Source organism: Morone saxatilis, unplaced genomic scaffold (genome assembly GCF_004916995.1).
Source record: "Morone saxatilis isolate NCDOM2014 unplaced genomic scaffold, NCSU_SB_2.0 Contig11, whole genome shotgun sequence".
In the NCBI taxonomy this organism is placed as follows: domain Eukaryota; kingdom Metazoa; phylum Chordata; class Actinopteri; family Moronidae; genus Morone; species Morone saxatilis.
This window is the reverse complement of record NW_023339663.1, coordinates 18164043-18188967: the sequence shown is the minus strand read 5'-3', so window position 1 is coordinate 18188967 and position 24925 is coordinate 18164043. Positions and strand designations below refer to the sequence as shown.

The following is a 24925-nucleotide window of genomic DNA, read 5'->3' as shown; positions in this document are numbered from 1 at the left end:
CTGGACTCATGAACAAGGCCCGGGACCCCCACTGACACTGACTCTTAAACCCACCACCCAGGCTGAATATATGCTTTACATTAATGCACTTTGCTCATTGTTATATTTCACACTGCTAACTTGCAGATTTCCTGGACAGTTTTTTGCACACACAGCTCTTCACTCACTCATTTATTTAAGTATACGGCCACGTTGAACAAATTCTGTCTCTCTTTTTATGTTTGTATACATTGTCTCTTATTGTCTCATTTTCATCTTTTTCTGTATGCAGCAACTTACCAAGGCTTTACATGTGAAAACCTGCTTGGCAATAAACCTGATTCTGACTCTGATTCTCAGATGTACAAACACTCGAACAATAAGTCAATGACCAGTGGAGCCATTGCCGCCATGTTGTCCACCATCTTGTACGGCAGGAGGTTCTTCCCCTACTATGTCTACAACATCATCGGAGGGCTGGATGAACAGGGTAGGTACTTCATTACTGCCGATTATTAAGATGAGTAAATGTTTCACTGTCATATCCACTGGATTGTGTGAGTAAAAGAGCTGCGTATTCATATTTAGGCTGCAGCTATGCTTCTTGTGCACAGTACGATTGCTGCAGAGGGCAGGGAATGTTGCTATGTTGTAACAACATGTTTTAATTTGATATATTTTATGTCTGTAATGTAGGCAAGGGAGCAGTGTACAGTTTTGACCCAGTAGGCTCCTACCAGAGAGACACCTACAAGGCTGGGGGATCAGCAAGTGCCATGCTACAACCGCTACTAGACAACCAGGTAAATAACACACTGAATCCCGACCTTCACAATGCCACTATGTTTATGTTATCCGGTATGGAGACAACGCAAAGCTCCAATCAGGTTTCCTCACAGTGGTCACAAGGTACACTCATGTCTGTCTCCTTCCACAGATTGGATTCAAGAACATGGAGGGTGTTCAGCATGTTCCTCTGACTCGGGACAAGGCCGTTCAGCTGGTCAAAGACGTCTTCATCTCGGCCGCGGAGAGAGACGTCTATACCGGAGATGCCCTTCGTGTCTGTGTCATCACTAAGGAGGGCATCGATGAGCAGACCATACCACTGAGGAAGGACTGAGGAGGGACTGAGGAGGGAAATGTTCTCTGTTCTCTGCTTTTGTCTTTGGCTTGTTATTTCCACATACATTCTGTTGGTGTGGCCGTTTAACATCCAGTTTCTTAAAATAGGAGTGTTGATCCAGAAGTTGCATTAACTGGGGAGCTGATATTCCATTTTTTATATGCACTCACAATTTACATCCATTGACATCAACACTTGTCTCCTGCTTTCCACAAGTTCCCTTCAATTTCTGCTATTATTACATCCTTGGATTTGTGGTCTAGCAACCTGATTGTAGATCAGCACTCCTCTTCTGAGAAGCAACAGACTCTCTTCATCCCACCCTGCTTAGACTCTTCCTCTGTTTTTCATTATGTTTTGGAAGAATACATACTCTGTTGTTCTTTTTACATTCTTAATAAATGTAAAGAATTTAAGTAATTGGTCTTCTTGTTCATTGCATGTCCTCCACACATGGACACTCCATCTTAGATAGCTTGTGCTGCTTACAATGATGCAATTGGTGGGTAGTTTTCTTTGTAGTGACACAAAAAGAGGGTTTGCTCTAAAATATGTGGATTTTATTGGGATATTAAAGTATTATTACAGAATAAGGTAACTATTAAAAGTGCACTGCTTTCTGAGAAGTGAAAGTAATGGAAGAGTTGTGGCCTGAATGTGTCTCAGGACCTTTGCATCTGAAATTGAATCTACTATCTATACATCAGGACATATTCTGAGAACTGTGTTGGTGATCAAATCTACATACAAGAAATATGTTTTACTTAAACGTACTGTTTCCATCAGGTGGTTAATTGTTTTTCCGCTCCTTGGTCACTGGTCTACACATTCAAGGCTCCACAGTGAAAACTATGTCTGATGAAAGTGAAAAATCTGAAGCTGTGATTAAAAACAAACTTTTTCACATTTAACAAAACCATAACTGAAACCCTTTGACAATATTTAGGCAATTAAAATACATCTTATTTGTTAATTCATATATTCATTAGTTTTGTTAATTATTTTCTATTCATGTTTGAAGTATTTCTTCAGATGTAGTATCCGACTGAATTAACTAACAGTAGCTCTAATATGAGGAGAGTTTCTGCCTAATGAGAAAGTAAGTTATTATGAGTAATTAATGCAAAACAAAGATAATTAATTGAGTCAGTTGTTTGGTTTTGTCTTAACAGATAAAGTATGGACTGCCAGGCTCAGATAACATTTCTATGTGAGAGGAGAGGAGGTCTACATTATCTTTGCCTTATTTAAACACTTCTACATACATACATTCATAAGAGATTAGTGTAGGTACTTAAAGTGTTTTAACCATTTGAAGCAAATGTATAAAAGATTCTCTAAAATCTAAAAGTTACTCCTGTAGACTATAAGCCTTTCTCACTGCAGACATATTTACTTGCCATAGCAGAACACAAAACACTGTTAGTAACTAATAACATTAATGATGACTGGATTCCATGTAGATGTCCCAGGCTCACTGGAAAGGGTTACTGGGATACTGGGATACTGGAGATAGGTAGTTATATGCAGAATGAGCTTTGTTCTACTATGTCGTATTACATACTAATTCTGTGTTTTAAGTGTGTTCTCACTGGAAAAGTGACAAAATAAAGTACTGGTGAATTTTTGAGTGTGTACTATTCTCCCAGAATGCAATGCATACAGGAGGAGCTGCTCACAACTCAAAATAAAAAATAATAGGTGGATGTGGAACAGCTCCAAAACAATCTCAAAGAAACAAAAGTGTTAGGTTTTAGAAAGATTTTTGGATGTTTAATTGGCAGTAGCTTTCAAAGTGATTTCCTGTTGGTATAAAATATATTGTTGTTATAAAATAAAAAGCTTAAACAGTTTACCTTAACTATTAGTATGTAGTAGAGATTTGGGACAGAGCTTGCAACTATAGCAGGAATACAGCCACTTTTAATGCTATTAATTATCCCTTTTCTTTTCCTACTATGACTTCTGTCATGAAAAAGGAATATTGTGTTAGCAAATCTAAATGGTTCTCAACCATTTTAACCACCTGTTGGTTTTGTGCATTTTGTTGCTTTGTCTCCATTTTCCTGCAGTCACTTCACAGTACCTGTACTCAGGGGTGACAGAACATCAACCAGCTTTGTGTTAATATACTTATATACTACTGTTTTTCTAGATAAAACAGAAACAGGCATTCAAATACTGGTACACCTGAAACAATGAAATACAAACTCTTATCAGTGGAAAGAAACACAACACTTATGACATTTTATTTATTTTTATTAACCCAAGTTAATCAACAAGTGTAACAAGTGTTTACCCAACAAGTGTTTAATAATCAAAGACTCTCTCACACATAAAGACAGACACAGACAGTGTCCTCAGGCGTAGTATTGAAGGTTAGCTTTCTTCTTGGCTTGGACCTCCAGGATTCCTTCCATGTAATCTTCATGGTTGAGCTCTGTGGCCCCGCGGCGCAGCGCGATCATACCGGCCTCCACACACACGGCTTTGCACTGGGCCCCGTTGAAGTCGTCGGTGCAGCGAGCCAGCTCCTCGTAGTTGACGTCAGGACTGACGTTCATCTTGCGGGAGTGAATCTGCATGATGCGAGCTCTGGCCTCTTCGTTTGGCATGGGGAACTCGATCTTTCTGTCCAGACGGCCCGAACGGAGCAGCGCGGGATCCAAGATGTCCACTCTGTTGGTGGCAGCAATCACCTGAAAAATAAAAATTTATGTAGTTATACTGTAATATGCTGTAAAGTAATGCCACGGTGGGGGATAGGATAGGAACGTTGGTGCTTTTAGTTTGTTCTGTGTGCCCATATTTCACATTTAAACGGCCTGTACTTCATTCATTTGTGAGTCATTAGCTGCATAAAGACCATTAGTATATTAAGAAAAGTAGAAAAGGTTTTTGCTCTTTGACAGAAGTTTTTAATAAACCGTATTTGTTGCCAAGAACCAGAACATTTGAGTGTACGGAGTTCTCTTTTGTCCTATAAATGTGTACTAGTACGTACAATGAACCTGAACCTGATGCATACAGTCAGCAGTGCAACACACTGTTTATAATGAGTGCTGTTATTGTTTGTTTTCTATTTTTAATCTGATGAGGGAAAGATTGTTTAATGGCATCACAGAACAGCAATAAGATAATATGACAGTTAATATTTTGATTCTGACATAACTAATGTGTTGTCTTGTGCTGGTCTTACTAGATATATATATATATATAATATGGTTTATTGATATACAGTTCCTGGACAACTGGACAACATGGTTGTAAATACTTTGTGTACAAACATGTGCGGTGTATGAAAACAGTGTTTCTGGTGCCAGCCTCTTTACCTTGACCTGCATGTTGGGCTGAAATCCGTCCAGCTGGTTGAGCAGCTCCAGCATGGTCCTCTGCACCTCTCTGTCTCCCGCCTTCTCGCTGTCAAACCTCTTGGTTCCGATGGCGTCCAGCTCATCGATGAAGATGATGGACGGGGCCTTCTCTTTGGCCAGGGCGAAGGCGTCTCTCACCAGCTTGGCTCCATCTCCGATGAACATCTGGACCAGCTGTGGACCGGCCAGCTTCAGGAAGGTGGCCTTGGTCTGAGCGGCGCAGGCCCTGGCCAGGAGGGTCTTGCCGGTGCCAGGCGGTCCGTACATCAAGACCCCTTTGGGTGGCTGGATGCCCAAGTTCTCAAACTTCTCCTTGTGGTTCATGGGCAGGACGATGGCCTCCACCAGCTCCTGGATCTGCTTGTCCAGCCCTCCTATGTCGCTGTACTGCTCCGTGGGGCGCTCATCCACCTCCATGGCCTTGACCCTGGAGTCGTACTCGGTGGGTAAGGTCTCCAGGATCAGGTAGGAGTCTTTGTTGACACCCACCAGGTCTCCCGGCTTCAGCTTCTCGGCATCCACCAGTCCGATCACGGGCAGGAAGTAGGTCTGTCTGGTGGAGGTCTTGATGACCGCGCACTTCCCCTTCCTCTGGGAGTCCAGGTCCACATTGGCCCCGTCCTCCTCCTGGTCGTTGGGGTCCACATCCAGCAGCTCGATCACATTAGACACCAGGTACGGCAGCGTTTTGTTCACCTTTATCTTCTCCGTGTTTTCTTTGATTTTATCCTTCATGGCCTGAAGCTCGTGGGTCACCCTCAGCACTTCGCTCTTCATGATCTTAATCTCACTGTCGAGCAGTCGAGTCCGCTGAACTATCTCCTCCGTGGACATTTTTAACACTTCTTCCCCGATCCCATCCTCCACTTCGTCCCAAACTGACTTGTCACTCAGCGACGCCATCTTCCTTCTGTGTGCGGTGAACTGTGACGCGCCGGAAGTTAAAGGCGTCGACTTCCGGAAGCAGCCGCCGACGCTCGCGGGCGCCGATGAGGATGAAACGAGTCTGAATGTGAATTAATTTTTGTTCCTGTGAAGGTTTTAAAGTGCGACAGTGTGAGCGTAAGTCCGCCGCCGGGGCGCCGCGCTGCAGCCGCACAGGCCGCAGTTGTGTGCGGCTGTTTTTGCAGCACAAAGTCCGTGTTTGACTGTGAACGCAACGCGGTTGACATGACAACTTACGACTTCGTGTTAGCTGGCGTTGCTAGCATTAGCTCTGCGGCTAACTTCTGCTAGCCCGTGTGTTGATGTGTTTCATTTGGAGGCATCCTGCCGGGAGACTGCTCGGGTGTATATGAAGTTGCCGCCCGTGTTTTGCACAGTCGACTTTATAAAGGACATTTAAAATGAATGAACGGGCTGAAGTCACGTTAATTCACGTTAAAGCTAAATGTGGTTAGCGAGCAGTGAATGTGTTCGCGCCACCGCTGCACCGTCACCTGCAAGTCCTTCACTCAACTGTCCATGATGCATTGTGATTAATAATTAGGAATGATAAAATGTGTATCTGAGTGGTTCTGTCCATCTCTGCAGACACAGCGGCCAGAGACAAGAAGGAGTGTGTTTGTGTGAGTCCAGTCCACTGTGGTTGTTTGTCTGCTGTACTACAGAGACCAGACTCCTGCTGTGTGAAGTTCTCCAGCCTGTGGTACTTCCTGCTGTTGACTGGCAGTGAACTAACCTGGGGAGATGGACCAGAACAACAGTATACCAGCCTTCCAGGGGCTGGCTTCCCCTCAGGTAACACTGCTTTCAACTACTTTATGCTGAAGTCATCTTTAAATAAATTTGCTCCCATCTTCCTCTCAACACAGCCCGATTCACCAAGTCACACTCGTAGCTCACTGTAGCTGCCCAGCAGACCCACATCTGGCTGAGGCTTCAGACCTTGTCACTGGAGACCCAGTGGTTGTCATATAATGTCACTTATATCAATGAGATTAAATCTTTGAGTTAAACCACAATCTGGAGCTGCCAGTGCAGAGTTTGCAAGAGCTTGCAGCTTGTAACAGATGATACTGAACTAACTATCTCTGGTATTTCCATTTCATTGAAACTTACCAACTTTAACAACTTTAACATGTTCCCCACAGAGATATTAATTCAGGACCCAGTGTACTATTGTTTTTGGTAACATAGCTGTGCAGCCAACATGTTGAACCTACAGTTATTTGTATTTCTTTAAAGAAAGGAGGAAGAGTAAACATTGTGACAATGGTGAATTATTGTTTTTGTTTGTTAGTGTAATTTGCTCCTGATGTGGCTTTTCTGCTCAGTCCCAAATTTATGTCCTTTGTGTCCTCATGCAGGGGGCCATGACTCCAGGCATGCCAATCTTCAGTCCCATGATGCCGTATGGCTCAGGCCTGACACCGCAGCCCGTCCAAAACACCAACAGTTTGTCTATACTGGAAGAACAGCAGAGGCAACAACAGCAGCAGCAACAACAACAGGCGCAACAAGCAAACACGGGTACAACACACATTACTGTCTTCTTCTTCTCCGGCCTTTCTAAGCCTCATGTGGTGAAATCCGTCATAATCTGGTGTTTTCACCGTTTATTTGATCTCAATATTCGTTGTCCAAGTCTGAACCGCAGTGGAAGTTTATCATTGGTTCATATTGTAGTGAAAAAACCCGTTCTTTGTTCTCCAGGTCTTCCTGGGACGTCGGGGCAGACCCCCCAGCTTTACCATTCCCAGACAGTAGCAGGCCCGACCACCACAGCACTGCCGGGGAATACTCCGCTCTACAACACCCCGCTGACCCCCATGACCCCTATCACACCGGCCACACCGGCTTCAGAGAGCTCTGGAATAGTACCACAGCTACAGTATGTTTCATATCCAGTGGAAATAACGGTCAAAGTATCTTATTCTCATCTGTTTATGCCACTTGAAGCTAATGACAATCTTCCCTGTCATGTTATTTTACCATAGTAAGTGATAACTGTATAAGTTTAGCTTACTTCTAGATGATCGTTTGAGGAAATGCATGCAAGGACCAAATATTGTGCTCAGTGTGAATTAAAATGTATTTCGACATTACACATGAATATAGCTGACAGTTCGGAGATCAGGAGGTGTCCTGGTGTCATTTTGCTCAGTCACAAATGTGTTTTCTTGTTTCTGAGCTTCTGACTGAACAGTGTTTCGTCATGTCTCCTAACTTCTTCGTTCGGTCTTTTTCTATTAGAAACATTGTATCTACTGTAAATCTGGGCTGTAAACTGGACTTGAAGACGATTGCTCTGAGAGCCAGGAATGCAGAGTACAACCCAAAGGTGAGACTGCTGCACACTGCAGTGATCAGCTCTGTGTTGGTCAGCTGCTCAACATGTGATTTTTATTTTTGCTTCTTAAGGGACAATTCTGGTTTATTTCCTATAAATCTGGCCACTGTGGCTCTGTGGGTCATGCTTACCCCTTCTTCTTGTAGCGTTTTGCTGCCGTCATCATGAGAATACGAGAACCCAGGACCACTGCGCTCATCTTCAGCTCTGGGAAGATGGTCTGCACCGGAGCCAAGAGGTCAGAAAGTTGCTTATTTGCAGACCTTTCATGTGCTGAAGTTTATAATACAAAACCATATTTTCACAGTAGTGTTGTCTCTAGAAGGGATGCTAGGCTTTGCTTGAGTTTTCAATAAAATGTTTTCTTGTCTTGTGTCTCATCTCCTTTCCTCTCCTCAATTCTCCTATAATGTGTATCTCATCGACTCACCCCTCTAGTGAGGAGCAGTCGAGGTTAGCAGCTAGAAAATACGCCCGTGTGGTGCAGAAGCTTGGTTTTCCTGCGAAGTTCCTGGACTTCAAGATTCAGAACATGGTGGGAAGCTGTGACGTGAAGTTCCCTATTCGTCTGGAGGGATTAGTCCTCACACATCAACAGTTTAGCAGGTAATTTATGAGGCTGCAATGTGAGAATGTCGTGTTTGTGTGCCACAGGAATAAAGGATAGACGTGGCTTATTTGTGATCAGACTGAAGCCTCCGATACAGACTCTATCTTCTGACTTTATCTTCTGAAAGCATTTAGCATATAGGTTGCAGACAGAATGCAGAGAGCCAACAGGAGTGTTTCTTAACTTGAAATTGATTTATTTTAATAACAGAACTCGTGCTTGAGATTAAAATGAATGAATTTGTTTGTTTCAGCTACGAACCAGAGCTGTTTCCAGGACTGATTTACAGAATGATCAAACCCAGAATCGTCCTGCTCATCTTTGTCTCTGGGAAAGTTGTACTCACAGGTAAGACCCACTCCGCTCTAATGATGGCATTACTCCTGTGTCCTAATCACAACCTTTTTGGAGGAGAAGATAATTGGTTGGATGGTTAGATTGAGCTGCTTGTGGATGTAACCAGCTTTGTGTTTCTCTTTCTGACTTCACAGGTCAGAAAAAGCAGATTAGTATTTTTTCTCAACTTGTTGATGTGTTTGATAAAGCAGTCGATTGAGTGGGACATGGTTGGAAAACAAAACTTGACAAACTTTTTCTAAATGACCCCATCATGTGTTCAGTGATTGTAAAAACAGCAACAGTTTGTTGTTATTTATAGATCATGTTGATGTCTTAGTCAAGCTCTAACCTGAGATTGTCAGTGGTTCTCAAACTGTGGGGCGGGCCTCACTAGGGGCCATAGAGCCACTGCAGATGGTGCGTGGATGACCAGGGGAAAAATATGGAGTGGGACATTCAATGAATATGATTTTATGTCGGGAAAATGAAGAGTTTTCTGTTTGTGCTGATCTTTTATTTTAGTAAAATTCATTTTCTATTTGTTTCTCATCATTGTTAATGAAATTGTGAGATATTAAAAAGTTTGAGAGCCACTGGATAAGAATGATGAAGTCATCAAGCTCAAACTACAGTAAAACAATAGAAAATGGAGGAGATAATTCACAACATGTAAATCTGTGTTGTTTTGTTTTTAAGGTGCCAAGGTGAGAGCGGAGATCTACGAAGCGTTTGAAAACATCTACCCCATCCTGAAAGGCTTCCGCAAGACAACGTAGAACCTGGAGCACCCTCTTTTATCTTCTCCCCAACACCGCCTCTTTTTACTCTTTTTTTTTTTTAAATTCATGTGAAGCGTCATCTACACGTTGACCTCTACATGTGGACTGCTGTAAGGGCTGTTGTAAAGGGATGTGAGTCGACTTTGTTTCTTCGAAAAACAGGATTTTTACAGATTTTTGTTGCTGTGTTCTAATCCCAAGTGATACGTTTCACACACAGACATCTCCATTTATTTGGAAACTTCTCTCTGTTTTTGCCCAGTTATTTTTGGCTTTTACTGTTGTCCTGATCACATCCCTGATTGTACATATGACTGTAAAGACATGTAAAAAATATCGCTGATTAGAAGAGAAGCGGTCTGACTAGGACCGTTTTTTTTGTTTTTTGTTTTTATTTTAAACTCTTTTAAATAGTTTTGTACATTGCGTTTTTATTAATCGTCCACTCAGTCCCCAAATTGTATCAAGACGCGTTCGAGTCCGTCAGCCCCACATTCCTTAACAGTATTTGCAGTAGTTCGAGAGTATGTTCATGCCAAACCGAATCAGTCTGCTTTGTGAGAGTTTTATATTGATATCTTCTACATTCAAATCAGTTGGATCTCGATTCAGCGAAGTCCTAATTTAATAAATGCTGGAAGTGACTTTGCCTCTAAATTCAAATCACACAGTACAGTACAGTCTGTTAACTGAAGTTGGATGCTCTTAAATGTTGAATTGGCAGTTAAACTAAACTGATCCCAGGCCTGCTGCTGAAGTTGTCATCATGTCGTTTAGTTCTTTCAAGATTTGTGTCACTTAGTTTGAGTTCCTGACATAAATTTGTACTTTAAACTCAACCAGAACCAAAACGTGAAGGAAAGACACCGTTGGTCCTAAAGTAGAAAACCTCGTCTCTTAAATTCACGTCCGGTATCTTCACTAGCACAAGCACTAAGGCGTCATGATGGCAGGTCAACTATGCATCATGTTTATGTATTGTTTTAAAGTTTTTCTATCTACTTTTTTGGCCATTTAAGACTATATTTAAAAGTTGTTGTTTTTTTTTTTCCTTTTTCTAAAGAATCGTTTTTCAGCATAGGCACGTTCATCGGTCTTGGTTGTCCACGCTGTTCGCTCAGCCACACGCCAAAAACGAGTTTAAATTCTGGGCACTTCTGGTGTGCTTGTGTGTCACTGGCAACTTTGACTGTTTAATCGTCTGTGTGGACAGCAGAATGGCTGAAGAGATGAAGGATTAATACTCCTCTTTGTGACGAGCTGGAGGTCAGGAAGTCCTGTCACATCTAAATGCAATTCTTCTGAAAGTGTTAGTGCTGCACTGCGCATTAATAAATGTGTACATACTGGCTCTTTGTTAAAGTTTATTCTGTCAACATTTTGATGCTGTTTTATCTGGAAACAGCATTTTTGTTATCCAATGAACACAATTGTTGTCATTTTTTGTAAAGAGCTAAAGAGTTGAACTCCACTGTGTAAACTGGGCAGATTATATTGGTGGCGGAGTTGTATTGAACTGATTATACAGTCTTGCTGCACAGTATATAGATTTAACAGAGACCAAACATGATCGTTTGGTTACTCCTCATTCACTGCAACATTAACCACTTGCTGTATATCAAACCTTAGTGTAAAGATAATTAACTTAGTAATTCAGAACTACATCTGTTAGATTTATCTTTAGTCAAAACACAGCCTTTGTTTAAAGCGAGACAAAGATACAAGGAACAACATTATTCTTCTTATAAATGAAAAGATGAATTCATAAGAAGTAAAACGCACCCTTTCTTAATTAAATACACTGGGGGTTTTGCTGCTAAAGCCTTACTTTGTAGCTTATGGTGTCTAATGTTGGCAAACCTTTAAAGGATATTGCTGTATGACTTCTTTATTCAGTTTAAGGACTAAACTACTCTATACTTGTGCTGCTACTACTTACATTGTTTTACTAAATTAGTGACCCTGATGTTTACATTAACATTTTTTTTCCTATAGCACACATCTGATCTGATATATGCAACCTTGAATTTAATATCAGTCAGTTGAGTTGAGATTGCAGTAATCTCAGTGGGAGATACATCAGACCTGATGTCTTATAGTCTGCAAACGTATTTAACTTAATGTACATTATCTGTCTGACACTGGAAGATGCAGAAAACCTGATGAACTCCAGACAACTTAGTTAAAAACTTTATTGTGGGACGATAAGGCACGAGGTCATGCTTTGTTTGCTTTGGCTCCTATAGATCTGCTGTATAAACAGTATGTGGTACTGATTCTTACCACATAGGTCAGAATATTATTGATGCCAGAATAGATCCATTTAATGAACTCATAGATAAACACTGTCAGTACACAGAATATGTTTACAACTGTAAAAATAAACCTGGTTGAAATATATACAGCAAATATCTTCGTGATAGTGTCAGAGGGAGGAGTTTGAGCTCTCTATCCGCTGAATTTCACAGATTTTAAGTTGATCTGTTACATAAAAGAGAAGCTCACGTCCAGCCCACAGTGAAAATCAGTTCTCACATTTATCAGTGTGTCCAAAACTCTTGTCAAGCAGCACACGTGCATTACGTAGGTTTAATCTGTGTGTGTTGATCTGAGTTGACGTCCTGCTTCCAAATGAACTCGGGGCAGTACTGGTCGTCATGGTAACAGCTGGCAGAGCATGCGTAGACAGCCAGTGTCCCCCAGTCAATACTGGCCCCTTTCGAGTCCACACACAGACTGTTTAACAGCTGGGGCATCACCTAAAACCACACACACACACACACACATAAAGTTATTACATGTATTTCAGAGTTACACACATAATCCAGCATTCTGGGTTGTTCAGACATGATTGAGGAACTTTTTCAGTGTTTTTGCATGCTATAAATCCTATTAGTTATTAAACGATCACATGAATGAGTAATAATCGAGCATTTTCTTCCACTTCATAGTGCATACAATGAACAGTGAACTATGAAAGAAACCTCTGGTCAGGGTTTGCCATACATGACATATAATGGTCCACAGAGGGATAGTTTGATTTACATTTGACTGAATTCATTAATAAACTATTGACAGATGAGGCGATTGTACTGGAGCAGTTCTTGCACCAAATGTTGGATATTTCTGAACATTTCAACGGCAAAAAAGGCCTTGGTTCACTCATTCCAAATAATAAAAATACACTTTAACTTTGCTCGTTCGCATTCATCAACATGCATACACAACTTTATAAATTTGGCACATAAGAGCATGTTGGCATTCAAGACTGTGGTGAGTGAAAAAAGAAGATTTAAAATGTCTTTAAGAGGTCGGATTACTGAGCATCTATCAGCCAGTAACTACCTGAAACTCAAAAATCCTCTTGGCGCCACAGGTGCATGGTGGGACATCCTGATCCGAAGGGATGTGCTGAGAAGAAATCCACAAGGGAGAGCCCCCTCGACTGTAACGCACCACCTGAATGTAACAAAACACACTGAGATTGGACACAGACCGTGGTTGTGTTCATTCCAGTCTTTTAACCATATTATTACTTATTCTTATACCTGGTGTGGTTCTGGTGCGATCTTCTTTTTAAACCGCTGGAACACTTTGTTGTCTTCAGTCTCATGCATAGCCATCTCCTCCAGGTCTGTCTCTTCCAGGGCTGAATACAGAATACAAAGTCAGGATATAGGCTTTAGAGATATTATTTATACATTTAATGCAGCAGATTACTTCAAGGGACCAAATGTCAGACATCATTTAAAACTTACTGTCTGCTAAGGAATCTGCCCCCGCTTCCTCTTCTTCTTCTTCAGTCTCCTTTGTGTCTTTCTCTTCCTCCTCTTCCTCATCCTCCTCAGGCTCAGTGACCAGCTCAAACTCAGGGAAGAGGAAGGGAGAGGTTGGGACAATGGATGCTTCTATGCAGAAAGACAAAAGACACAGCAGAGACATGAAGTCTTCCGTGTGGCAAAAACTCTACTTCTCTAAACGCAACGCCTTCAGTGACTGGAGGGAAAATACACACGTGTGTCCATTGTTACTTCTTTGCAACACTCCTTCTTGTGTGTGTGTTTCCAGTGGAGGGTCTGGTGTTGTTTTCCGCAGTAGGTCACAGTGTGACAGCGAGAGCAGGCTTTGCTGCCAGGGCAACCACACACCCAACATAGTTTAACTCCAGAGACGGGCAACACACTCTGGTCCGGGGTGGGATCGCTGGGAGGTTCATCCTCTGAGGAAAAAAAAGAAAAACAATCAGTGCACATATCCTGCCAGAATCTAAATAATGAACAAAGCCAAATACAATTATATACATTTCATCTTTCCTACCATTTTGTATCAAAGCTAATATCGGCTCTCTAAACATGTAGAAATATTGATTGTAGCACTGTTATATTTTTGGTTAAACACACTAACCTGGGGGAGGGTTGTAGGGGTAGAACTCATTCCTCCGAGGTAGCTGACTTCTGAAAACTGAAAGGAAAGGAAGATAAAACACAATCTGTCAAAAAAAACGTTACAAAATGAGTTTACACTTATAAAAAAAGAGCCCCAAACAACAGGTCAGTGGTTCTAAATGTGAAGGGGATGTGGGGAAGGCAGGACAATAAAAGAAGTCAGTTCTGCTATCATGTGACAACAAACAGGACAAATGACAAACATTAAAGCGATAATAATAGTTACCTTTCATACAGCGGCTGTCGTTGCATGTGTAGCATTCATGGGTTTTGCAGCAGAACAGAAAGAGCGTTCTGTGGAAACTTCTGTCCTGACCAGAAATTGGTGCATACACCTGCAAGGAGGATGGAGAACATGACTACACTGAATAGTTATTATATATAATAATATATATTATATAGAAGAGCAGCTCAGATTAGTCTGGAGCTGAGTTTGGTCACACCAAAGTACTTTTTCTAGTTTTATAATGAATAAGGGTGAGATCAGTATATAAAGAGTAACTATTTGGCTGACATAAAAATGAGTAGACTTGTCAGCTTAGGGTTACCTTTAAAGAGGCGCTTGGTATCACAGTTATTTATTTGCTTATTTCTCTGATCTAACATGAATTTTCAAATCTGTCTGAATGTCTTTAGTCCCTTGGAAATGTTAATACAATAAACTAAACGAATTAATGATCCTCTACAGTAGTTACCTGCTTTGTTGGTACTTTTATTCTGAAAATATTCACATATTTATTCCACTAAAGCTACTCTGTAACACAGTATTATTATAATCATCTATGAATCAGCTCCATGGTTTCTCTGAGGGAGACATTACCACTGTCTGTCTCTGTGTAGTTCACTTTAATGACTTGTTCACTCTGAGCTCCACACGGTGAACACACTGTCTCCCTCCCTCCTCCGGATCACTAACCTGCAGCAGAAAGGCCATAGGCAGGCGGCATATCTCACAGTCCAGCCCGGGCAGTGAGGGCAGGCCTTTCTGGCTGAGCCACGCCGGTTTCCCTCCGACTTTACTGGGGAACTGCGGGGAGAGAAGCCGCCACGGCTCCGCCTCCTCCAGGAAACCCAGAACGACCTCCGCCGAGGACATGTTGGTATGAAGGAGGTTGTCTCTCTGTCAGACGGACAGCTTATGTTAGCAGACTTCTGTCCAGAAGAGAAGAGTCTTTTTCAACCTGTCACAACACAACACATGAGACCTGGGTGCAGCTCAGAAGAGAGTCCGTGAGGAAACACGGCTGATGTTTAGTTCCGCACTCACTGATGTGATATTATGGTACAGACTTGTCTACATTTGATATGGTATGAGGGGAAATAGGATATTAAGTGGTTTTCCTGAGACCCATAAAATATTAATATGTTTTTTTTATGTTTATTAATATGTTTCTTTTTTAAATGTTTTTTAATAAGCGTTTAATTACCAGGTATCACGTGTGATTTTCACTATGTCCACTAGGTGGCGCAAATGTCCTATCAGTAATCTCATACTGTACTTGAGTTGTGTTTTGATTGAATATTTCCATCTTGATATTACAATTCTGAAGAATATAACGCAATAAAATAGAGCTTTATCCACTATATTGATCTAATGTAGTTGTTGCATTTTAAGACTTTTCATTCAAAACCTTTTATTAGTTTATTAAATATGATTGCATTGCTATTAATTGATCTTACTCATACCCAACAACATAATATAAAGTAGTTAAGTTCCACCTCGACCAGCACAATAGTATCGTTGCTATAATAATATATCTAATGGAATATAATGTGTTATTACATACTCTCACTTAAGTGGAGAATCTGAGTACATCTGCTATCAGTCATATAACAGACTGTATCGAGAAGACAAAACAAAAATGAAAATATGAGTAATAAGTAATAAATGATAGCAATTGATGAAAAATTAGTTAATGAACACTAGATCAACAGAAAATAATATAGATTAAAAATAAACTTTAAATAAAGTTATTAATGATTTTATTAATATATATATTATATTTCATACGATCAAGTAATATTTTAACATTCAGATATTGATAATAAACTACTTTTTAAAAATTTTGATTTTATAATACTTTGCTTCATTTTATTGTATATAGTATATGTATTATTGAATATTTTAATTGGATTCTGAGTTCTCTTCCCCCTTTATTTTTTTTTACTTATATATCTAATTTTTCCCCCTCTCTCTTCTCTACACACTACGACAAACACTAACACACATCACACGAGCAGTGATGTCATCTAGATCAGGGCGAGTCTGGGCACGCGCGTCTGTCTGTCTCATGACGTATCCTGGATCCGGTACACTTAAGACTTGTATACAAGACAGATTGCCGTTAATCTGAATATCCCCGCTCTTTAAACCGGACTTTAATTTAAATGAACCGCTGAACTCCTGAAGTTATGGACATAAGTCTCGCGTACTGGTGGGCTGTAGTTTTGGGCATGTCCATGAAGGTTGAAACTATGTTATATTTATTATGAATAAACCTATGGAGAACTCTATGAAGGAAGCAGCAGTACAACAGGACAAAAGTCATTACAACCCGCCAGCAGATATACGGTAAGATATGGACGAATGTGAAAAACTGATTCCTCTAATACCGAGACTGAACCTCCTGGCCCGGGGTTGCCGGCGGGCTTCATGTTCACCCCTCCTCTTACTAGTACCAGATGCCCTCTGCAGGGGCCAGACGGAGGCTACAAGCCGGCACCGGATGTCCCTGCCCCCTGTCACCACCAAGGAGAGTCCGGAAAGCCGCGACAGGGGCTCCGGCAGGACCTGCGGCTCCGGCCAGGCGCAGCGGGAGCCGGAGAAGCGGCAGGAGCCGGTGAAGTGTGTGCTGGTGTGGGACGGACTTTGGGAATAAACCAGCCTGCGTGGTCGCTTACACCCCAACGGCTACCCCACCGAGACATCCCCACCGCGTTGACAACTTCTCAGTAAAGTATGGTGACTATCATGCTGATTCAATAGTTCATATAAGATCTATAAATAATCATTAGAAAGTCTAAATGCAGCAGTTGACCACAGAGCTGAGTATTATAAGATCCGACTACATAGAGGGGCTGATCAATATATTGGTATTTAAGTGTGTAGGGATGTTGATTACAGCATTTAATTTAAGTCTGGACCAGTCTATCAATTAGTTTTTGATTATAAGCGCTTTAATTATATGATTAGAACTTAAGTAGTTGATTGTATTGTAATTGATTTAATTTTGACTGCTTGAGTGACAGTCTCGAAAGCCAATATAATGGATTCATCTTTGGATCTTTAAGCTGAGTGTCTTAATTTAAAGGAGGTTAGTTAATCTACCTTTTACGCAGCTGATGTCATCAGATTGTGTGATTTGGTTAAAGAATGAATTATAATGGCATAGTATGTGTGTTTCAGTGAATAAATACACAATGGTCTCACAGGTGTGTGGTGTGTGTGTATGGTTGTGTGTGGTGTGTGTGAGCGGGTGTACGTGACGGCAGCCGTCCAAACTACAACTCTTTTTGTTTTGGGGGACACATGCCGGACAGGTCAGTGATCTCAACACAACACACAAACGCCATACACACTACATACACACACAAAACACACACCAACACACAAACACAACATACACACACAACCACACACACAGACCAGCAGCATTTCCTGTTGTTGTTTTATTTGCGTCTGAAACAGCGCCTCTGACGGGGGAATTGAAGAAGAGAGAACAATCTTCTTTCTTTCTTTGTGGTCGCACACAAATTCTTGTTTTTCAGGCATTTTTGCCTCTTTTTGGTAAATGACACTGTGGAGCTACACAGGAAATGTGGAGAGAAAGAGCTGGTCTGAAGTGCAACAAAGGTCCCTGGTGGAATCAAACCGGGACGCAGCGGTTGCGTGGTATCCCCCTCCGACCATAAAGCTTTTTTAATTGGACACTAAATCTTTTCCAAAACTTAAAACATATATTGTTGCTCAATGTTGCTACAGATGCCTTAAAAGATTTCATATAAGGTTTTGCTGATTTATCCAAATCTATTTCCTGTTCAGCATTTTTAAAAATCACAGAAGAGTGACAGTCTGGTTTGACCAACATGGTGTGCATTAGGCTCCAGGAGCAGGTTTCATAGATAACTGGACCTGTTTTACAATGGATATCTCAATTAAATTTAATTATCTCTCCAGGAAACTGTCTGGTTGGTCTTTCCTAGGAACAGTTCTCAGGCACACAGGAAGTGATGCATTTTACATCTATTTACAGCAGCTGTTTGTCCGAAACAATGAGCTACAACTGAGAGCTGATGTTTACCTTGAAACAAACAATGTTATCTTTGAAAACAAATACAGAAATGATTTCAAAGAAAAATGCCCCGCTGCGTGCAGGTGTGTACTGTACCCTCAGTGTGTGTGGAGGAACAGCTGGCTCTCTGTATCAGTGTGTTTTCAGATGTGATGACAGAATGAATGGGAGGATCACAGGCAGAGGAAGGACAGAGTGGGAGATCAAGGGGAGAGACACAAAGCCAGGGAGGAGAAACTACACAGATCTTCATAGTTAATCATGTGTCACTGAAATAGACCCCTCAGTAGCACCAGTAGCTGTGGAAGGATAGACATGATGGACAGGATGTGATATCTCTTAAAAAGCATTATTGTGCCGGTTGCTAAATCAGTGCATTTGCTTCATCCTCACCGCAGTTCTTCTCTCCTCGTTTTGATCTCTCCAGGATGAGTTTGACAAGCTGCGACCTCTGTGTTACACCAGTGCAGATGTGTTCCTGCTGTGCTTCAGTGTCGTCAGTCCCGCCTCCTTCCAGAACGTTCCTGAGAAGTGGGTTCCAGAGATTCGGAGACACGCCCCCTTCGCTCCGCTTGTCCTGGTTGGGACGCAGTGTGACCTCCGAGAAGATGTCAAGGTGAAGGAAATTACACATGCATTAATGCTTATATGTCTTATTTAATATCATGATGAAAACAAACAGGCAGCCTAATTAGAGTTACAACAAATCAAATGGAAATTCTGTGTTTTATTCAACAGTCCAATTAAAAGATGCACGTACAAACGCACAAAAGCTTCTCCCAATGGTTGATGTTGGTGAGAATTAAAACGTGCAATGAGAAAGACTCTTAAAATGAGGAGAAATATTCTAGAGAGTTCTAGAATTCATAGATGCATCAACAATTGAGGGGTAGGAGGAACAAGCACCAACATGCTCTTATATTAGAAATACTTATATAGACAGTATGATGCCTTCATTTTGACAAACATTAAGCAACAGCATAAAATAGAAGCTTACATGTCTGACTGTTAAATTGACCTAATTTTGACTTGTCAAACAGTGTCACAGTTCTTATTCTGCACTATTATTATATCACAACATCAATGGTTTGCCAATTTTATGATCTTTAACATGATTGTGTATTTGACTCAGGGTTTATTTTGCTTTAGATAGAAGGAAATTTCAACTGTTTAGAAGAAATTTAGCAGCAACTTTGTAGGATGCTTCTCAAATATTATAAAATTGTTTCTGACTAATATATCAGAAAATCCTGATCTACAAAAGCATATTAATGGGCGCTGTAGAGCCGGCGACCATGTACCAAGTTGCTGCAGCGGCCCAGGGTTCGAATGCAGCGTGTCATCCCCTCTCTCTACCCCCCTTTCCTGTCTATCTTCAGCTGTCACTATCCATTAAAAAGGCAATAAAAAAAGCATATTAACACACATGTTGCCTCCTCTCTTTAGGTTCTCATCGACCTGGCTAAGTACCGGGAGCGACCTGTGGACCCAGCAGATGCCCGGGACTGTGGGGTGGAGATTGGAGCTGTGGCCTACATGGAGTGCTCTTCACTGACCCAAAAGAATTTGAAAGAAGTGTTTGACACAGCCATACTGGCTAGCCTGCAGAGCTGCAGCTCTCATAAGCACCCAAGAGGGAAACAGAAACGACGAAAAAAGCAAAGGCAGACGCCGGACAAGATGAAGAGTCTGTCCAAGTCATGGTGGAAAAGGTACTGCTGTGTGGCCTAGAGCAGACCCTGCGATCAGTTTGGGTCTAAGACTCTGATGCTCTGTTGACTGTATCCTGGTCTGAATTCAGCTGGGTTTGGGTTCTGCCTGGACTCGCTTTTTGTTTGGGTTTCTCTCTAATGGAGCCAGATGTTGAGCAGGACCTCGACTCGACTGTGGCTGGGAACCAAAGTAAGACTGTCACAGATCTAAAGTGCTTTACGTTTTGTTTTTGTTTGGAGAGGAGTTTTAGTCTTATAGTGGATTATTTACTACTGAGCCCAGCCTGGTTCTAGAAGAACCTGCTCTGAAAATACAGAAGTACTGCCGTGGCCTTTTTCTAACCGTGTTTGATTCTTAACCTGCTTCCAGTATGAGCCCTCTGCAGGACAAGTTTCTCCCTGTCCCCCATGGAAACTGGTACGAACCAGAACTTTTCTGGGACTAGCAGAAGACTCTCTCCATGCCTGGTGCATTGTTTATGATCAGACCAGGCCAGAAACTTTTTCTCTTTGTCTGTGATTAGAAATTTAACATCCTTAGTTACATATGAAAAATGTATCCATTTAGGATTTTTTGACCCAGACATAATCACTGGACACAGTGTTATACAGGTAAAGGTGCAGCCTATAAGCCTAATCTGAAACCTGGATCTTGGTTTACCTTGTATTCTAGTCTAGTCTATTCCACTATTTGTGGAATTAGGTCTGGTTTTTAGTGAGGTTGTCTTCATGTCCTGCCACTGTATGGCCCAGAATGAAGCCAGACAGTCAATAAGTTTGGTGTTGATCACATCAACAACAATAGAACTAATGCTTGTGTCCTTCTTCCCAATCCATTCTTGCCTTATTAAAAAAATAACACCGTCATATTTTTTCACTTGCTAAATTTGTTTAAAAAGAGTAATGATAGCTACCACATATCTCAGTACTAGCAAAAGATGCTGAACAATGAAACGAGACTGTCTGAACATCCAGATGATAAAACACACAAAGCATTGTTCTGCAAAAGCAAGTTGTATCTTTACTCAAGAAGACTCAACACTGTATGTGGAAGTCAGGTTTCCACTGGTGGCCTCATCTTTTCCACATTAGTACTGAAGGACTCTATCGTCTCTGTACCGTGGTGGTGCACTGCAGACAGGCACTTGACCTTAATCGGGCAGGAGGACATTTTGTAATTTTAGTGTTTTCACATTGTTCAACAAGCAATAACTTTAGCTGTTAAGTGACTTCTGTAGAGGCCTTTTTCACATTGCAAATAAAGAATTCAGCCTAAAACTGGATTTGAAATATTCATCCGATCAACCAGTAACCTGCGTGCGTCTATAGGCACAAGTTGCAAGTCAGGCAAATACAATATTGGTTTCAGATATTTGTATCTTTCCAGACACTTGAACAGCCATAAGTGTGAGCACTTAACAGAAATAGATCAACCAAGTGCTCTTTGCATGTGTTTAAATCTACAAAATGAAAAAAACACAGAGATGGATTTATTCCTTAGCTTTCCAATGCAAGTGTGTATCTAAGACTGTGAAATTTGAATTATGTACATATTCAGTGAAATCTTTTCTTAGTAGTTATGAACTATAGTTTGATTCATCATGTTTTTTGCTCTGCATTTGCTCCCTTTACCCAAGATACAATCTCTCGCTTTCTTTATTACAGTGCTAACCATTGATAATTTCTGCCTCTGCAGCCTATTCTCTCTCCAATAGAATACGTTTTGTATGTTGTAAAGCAGAAATAAAAACTAAAACACAAACTGTGTGGCCGTCAAACACTCCACTGCCACACCTCCCTTTGTACATTGTAGTTACTTAAACAAGAGCAAAAATTTACAGCTATTTCTCTGCAGTGGCTGCAGCTGAATGGCTCTTTGTATTAGAGTCACTGCAGCAGAATGGAAAAAGGGTGCAACCAGTGTGCAGTCTGTAATGGATTCAAAGCAGATCTCCCATTATTTAGTGTGTATGCAACATAAATATTCATATTGATAAGACATAAACATAAAAAAATTGATTTTCACTCTGGGCCCATCTAAAATATGATCTAAACCCCTGTCAGGCCCACGTTAAACCTTTGTCTGACTAGTAACCCAAACGTTATAAGACGAGGTTAAACCGTCAAGATTCATACCTTCAGAGTGTTTTACTGTTTAACCGTACCTTTAACCATCTCACAACAGCAAGTAATCCACACCAGTTAACTTAACCTCCTGAAAAGGTCAACAATAGTCAACAATAATAGATATCTAACTCAATGAGTGTGAACTAGCTGTTAGCTCAGAGCTAAGGAAGCTGTAAACTTTGGGCTAAAATGTGTTAAACCTGTTAAATCTGTAAAAGTGAGGCAGTTTTTCTGATTTATGTTTTTTTCAAAGACCTGAAATCCTTTACATTTTAATCACATTTTGCATCACATTTTTTTAGTGTGTGGTTTAAAGTCAGTCATCTACTGGTGGGGAATAGAGTGAGATGCGGTGTGCCTTGAAATTCAATTATTAATAATTCCTTTTAAATCTATTAAATTTAAGTTACACAAAATGTTCAGAGTTTGGCGTGTTTTCTCCCTAGTTAATGCAAACTGAGACAGGAACACCAGAACTTGCACAATCGTAGTAGAGGATTTGTACAATGCTTTACGCTTCTGTGGAATATTTTCACCCAGTTAGTTAGCCACTCTCTTTTAAACATTTCTTTTGGCACCAAAATTTGGTTCCTACCAGACTTTTCTCTAAAAATGCCCTTGTGAAACCTAAACTGGCCTGCTGATTTTTCTACAATCTGGCTTCAAATACATATATGTACAGTGTTGTTGTCTAAGAGGAATCTGAGAACTTATTCTCATGTTGAATTTAGGCCTGAATGTATAACTGTCTGGATTTGAAGACTGCGTTACTGGAGCTTTTTGGTAGTTTTCTCCCGAAGATGTTACAACTGCAACTGAATGGGTTCACTGTGTCGATGTTTTACTCAGCAAATGCATTGTTTCTTGCTCTGGGAAAAGGCATAATAAGTTGTTTGTCTTGCTGTTTGTGTGCAGTCTTGGCTGATAGTGGATCTAAGTAGGGTAAAGGTCACACAGACCCTTATGATAGCTGGCATTTCCTCTACCAGGTCACGTACACTTATGGAGAGCATAGTAAGTTTCTCATCACAGTGGGTCTGCTGTGATTCAGGCCTGAACTAATGAAACAAATATAAATCTGTGTTAAATTATTCCAGTTTGAATACATTAACAGCATGAATGACATCTATCAGTCATGTAAAAAAACAATATCTGTTTCTGACCAGGATATGAGGATGACTTCATGTTTGTTTTGGTTCTCACCTGGTAAATTAATCTTATGCTATAATCCTAACATTTACTGGACAGCGTCCACTCAAGTGATAATGTTGTATGCTGAAATATTTTAACAGTAAATAAAAGTCATAAAATTAACTGACTCAGTAATGTTGGTTATATAGCAAGTTAGAAAACATAAGCAAAAGCCACTGGTCATATGGTCACAGCCTGTTGTAACGTGGTAGCAGTAAAACTTTCTTTTTTTTTTTGGCTTATGAATTCAACTTTTTTATATAAGACTTATAGTTGTGTTATTTTGTGTTTCAGAAGTAGTCTGATTTACCTTCTTTTCAGGAGCTGGTTGATCCACAGCATTGTATATTCTGTATAGCAGATGAATGGCTTTGTAATGTTGAACAGACAGGTCTCTGAAAGTGAACTATTGTGTATAAAGACAGTTAGGGAAGAGATACGGTGGAGAGTATTGTGCTGCAAAGTCAGTGTTTTAGGGAAGGTCACACAAAAATGTTGAAGATAGACACAAATGTTTGGGACAGGTGAAAAGTCTGGATGTGTACTAAAATACACAGTTGCTGCAATGGTTGACTTTCAGTTGTTGTGATATTTGATGCTGGAACAGGTTTTTAAATTGACAAAGGTGGATTGAATACAAGACAGTTGTACTTTCTTGGTACTGCTAAATGAGTGACTCAGTAAACAAGTGTTTTGTGTTGATAGAAAGTGAAGCCATCCAAACCAGTCTGAATCTGGAAACAATATGAAATGGTTTCTGTATGTGAATGGCTTCAGATCACTGTAAGAAAATCTGTTGTTAGACTTTACTTGACATAGCATATCCACACATCCCTAATTGTTGATTGCACAAGAATATCCCCTAAAGTTCAGTGAGTTTAAGCAAAAGCAGATGGGCTGCAGTGGACAGAATGGTTCATTCTAGAGATTTGACTTTTATTAAGGCTGATACCCCCTAAAGCACACCTGAGCTCACTCACATGGGACACCAGCTGAGAATTTCCCTTAGGAAAACCGACCCTCTCAGCCTGCGTGAAACATCAGCTTGTTTTCATTTTTCCTGCATGTACAAACATTGTAACAGAGAATCTGCTGCAATCTGCTCGCACTGAATTCGCTGTTTAACTGAGGGACGTCCGTCACAGAAAGATGTGTTTGTACAGAAGTTTTATACCCTGAGAAATAAAGAATATTTGGTATAATACATGCTGTGTTTTGTTGATTTTGAGGCTCAGTGCTCAGTGGTGGGACTGGGAATGTGTGTGTTTAAATATGTATGTAACTCCGGGATGTATGTGATTGCTCACCTCCACATTGTTTGAGGCCACAGGAAATGAGAAAAGAGATGTTTTTTTCTTTTTAGTTGGACAAGTAGATAACGTTAGTGTTTATCATATTTGTACATTTCTGTGCACTCAGGATGGTCACTAGCACGATGCAGATAAAACAGGCCCAGCATATGTTTTTTTTGGTTTCCTGGGCTCCAAAGTGAGTGCGTTTTATTCATGTTGTTGTGGCAAAAGTAATGTTTTGGAATTGGACAGTGAGCTTTGTGATAACCAAGTGCAACAAGCCATGCTATGCTCAGCTGATGCACATCAAGAGAGAGGGGATAAGATGTGAGAGATGTTTGGGGGCATGGAGACACACACACACACA

The 24925-nt window shown here is 40.8% G+C and overlaps 5 protein-coding genes across 6 annotated transcripts in view; 3 read left to right on the top strand and 2 right to left on the bottom strand.

The window, feature by feature from the left end:
• psmb1 (proteasome 20S subunit beta 1) overlaps window positions 1-1521 on the top strand; it is a 2974-nt gene extending 1453 nt beyond the window's left edge. The window contains exons 4-6 of the mRNA XM_035682118.1: window positions 340-469; window positions 676-782; window positions 917-1521. Coding sequence (XP_035538011.1) covers window positions 340-469; window positions 676-782; window positions 917-1102 — 423 coding nt within the window. The 3' untranslated portion in view covers window positions 1103-1521. The remainder of the gene's footprint in view (window positions 1-339; window positions 470-675; window positions 783-916) is intronic.
• A 1825-nt stretch (window positions 1522-3346) lies between these two features.
• psmc3 (proteasome 26S subunit, ATPase 3) lies at window positions 3347-5415 on the bottom strand. The gene is made up of 2 exons (XM_035682108.1): window positions 4438-5415; window positions 3347-3804 (listed from the first exon to the last, which is right to left on the bottom strand). Exons 1-2 carry the CDS (start codon window positions 5380-5382, stop codon window positions 3466-3468), a joined length of 1284 nt encoding a protein of 427 aa, XP_035538001.1. The 5' UTR covers window positions 5383-5415; the 3' UTR covers window positions 3347-3465.
• Window positions 5416-5437: 22 nt separating this feature from the next.
• tbp (TATA box binding protein) lies at window positions 5438-10842 on the top strand. The gene is made up of 9 exons (XM_035682115.1): window positions 5438-5541; window positions 6013-6219; window positions 6789-6951; window positions 7135-7312; window positions 7675-7762; window positions 7918-8009; window positions 8210-8377; window positions 8635-8729; window positions 9417-10842. Exons 2-9 carry the CDS (start codon window positions 6169-6171, stop codon window positions 9494-9496), a joined length of 915 nt encoding a protein of 304 aa, XP_035538008.1. The 5' UTR covers window positions 5438-5541; window positions 6013-6168; the 3' UTR covers window positions 9497-10842.
• An 834-nt stretch (window positions 10843-11676) lies between these two features.
• On the bottom strand, window positions 11677-15171 carry pdcd2 (programmed cell death 2). 2 transcript variants are annotated; one of them, XM_035682111.1, is made up of 8 exons: window positions 14861-15171; window positions 14171-14279; window positions 13904-13960; window positions 13515-13718; window positions 13258-13407; window positions 13048-13148; window positions 12845-12958; window positions 11677-12258 (listed from the first exon to the last, which is right to left on the bottom strand). In XM_035682111.1, the coding sequence occupies exons 1-8, from the start codon at window positions 15038-15040 to the stop codon at window positions 12079-12081; spliced, it is 1095 nt and encodes a 364-aa protein (XP_035538004.1). In that variant the 5' UTR covers window positions 15041-15171; the 3' UTR covers window positions 11677-12078. The 2 variants fall into 2 exon arrangements, with proteins under 2 accessions (XP_035538004.1, XP_035538005.1); XM_035682112.1 differs by having other exon boundaries at window positions 13258-13404.
• A 1352-nt stretch (window positions 15172-16523) lies between these two features.
• On the top strand, window positions 16524-24456 carry rhoua (ras homolog family member Ua). Its single transcript, XM_035652068.1, has 3 exons — window positions 16524-16799; window positions 18664-18852; window positions 19683-24456. Exons 1-3 carry the CDS (start codon window positions 16524-16526, stop codon window positions 19965-19967), a joined length of 750 nt encoding a protein of 249 aa, XP_035507961.1. The 3' UTR covers window positions 19968-24456.
• The last annotated feature ends 469 nt before the right edge of the window (window positions 24457-24925 follow it).

Excerpts from the sequence above, each read along its gene's own strand:
- psmc3 (XM_035682108.1), bottom strand. The coding sequence starts at position 5,382 with ATGGCGTCGCTGAGTGACAAGTCAGTTTGGGACGAAGTGGAGGATGGG. Across the intron at positions 3,805-4,437 it reads AGCCCAACATGCAGGTCAAG|GTGATTGCTGCCACCAACAG; the intron begins GTAAAGAGGCTG and ends TTTATTTTTCAG.
- tbp (XM_035682115.1), top strand. The coding sequence starts at position 6,169 with ATGGACCAGAACAACAGTATACCAGCCTTCCAGGGGCTGGCTTCCCCT. Across the intron at positions 8,378-8,634 it reads ACACATCAACAGTTTAGCAG|CTACGAACCAGAGCTGTTTC; the intron begins GTAATTTATGAG and ends TGTTTGTTTCAG. Across the intron at positions 8,730-9,416 it reads TGGGAAAGTTGTACTCACAG|GTGCCAAGGTGAGAGCGGAG; the intron begins GTAAGACCCACT and ends TTTGTTTTTAAG.
- pdcd2 (XM_035682111.1), bottom strand. The coding sequence starts at position 15,040 with ATGTCCTCGGCGGAGGTCGTTCTGGGTTTCCTGGAGGAGGCGGAGCCG. Across the intron at positions 13,408-13,514 it reads AGAAGTAACAATGGACACAC|AAGCATCCATTGTCCCAACC; the intron begins GTGTGTATTTTC and ends CTTTCTGCATAG. Across the intron at positions 12,259-12,844 it reads AGAGGATTTTTGAGTTTCAG|GTGATGCCCCAGCTGTTAAA; the intron begins GTAGTTACTGGC and ends GTGTGGTTTTAG.
- rhoua (XM_035652068.1), top strand. The coding sequence starts at position 16,524 with ATGGACGAATGTGAAAAACTGATTCCTCTAATACCGAGACTGAACCTC. Across the intron at positions 16,800-18,663 it reads AGCCGGTGAAGTGTGTGCTG|GATGAGTTTGACAAGCTGCG; the intron begins GTGTGGGACGGA and ends TGATCTCTCCAG. Across the intron at positions 18,853-19,682 it reads ACCTCCGAGAAGATGTCAAG|GTTCTCATCGACCTGGCTAA; the intron begins GTGAAGGAAATT and ends TCCTCTCTTTAG.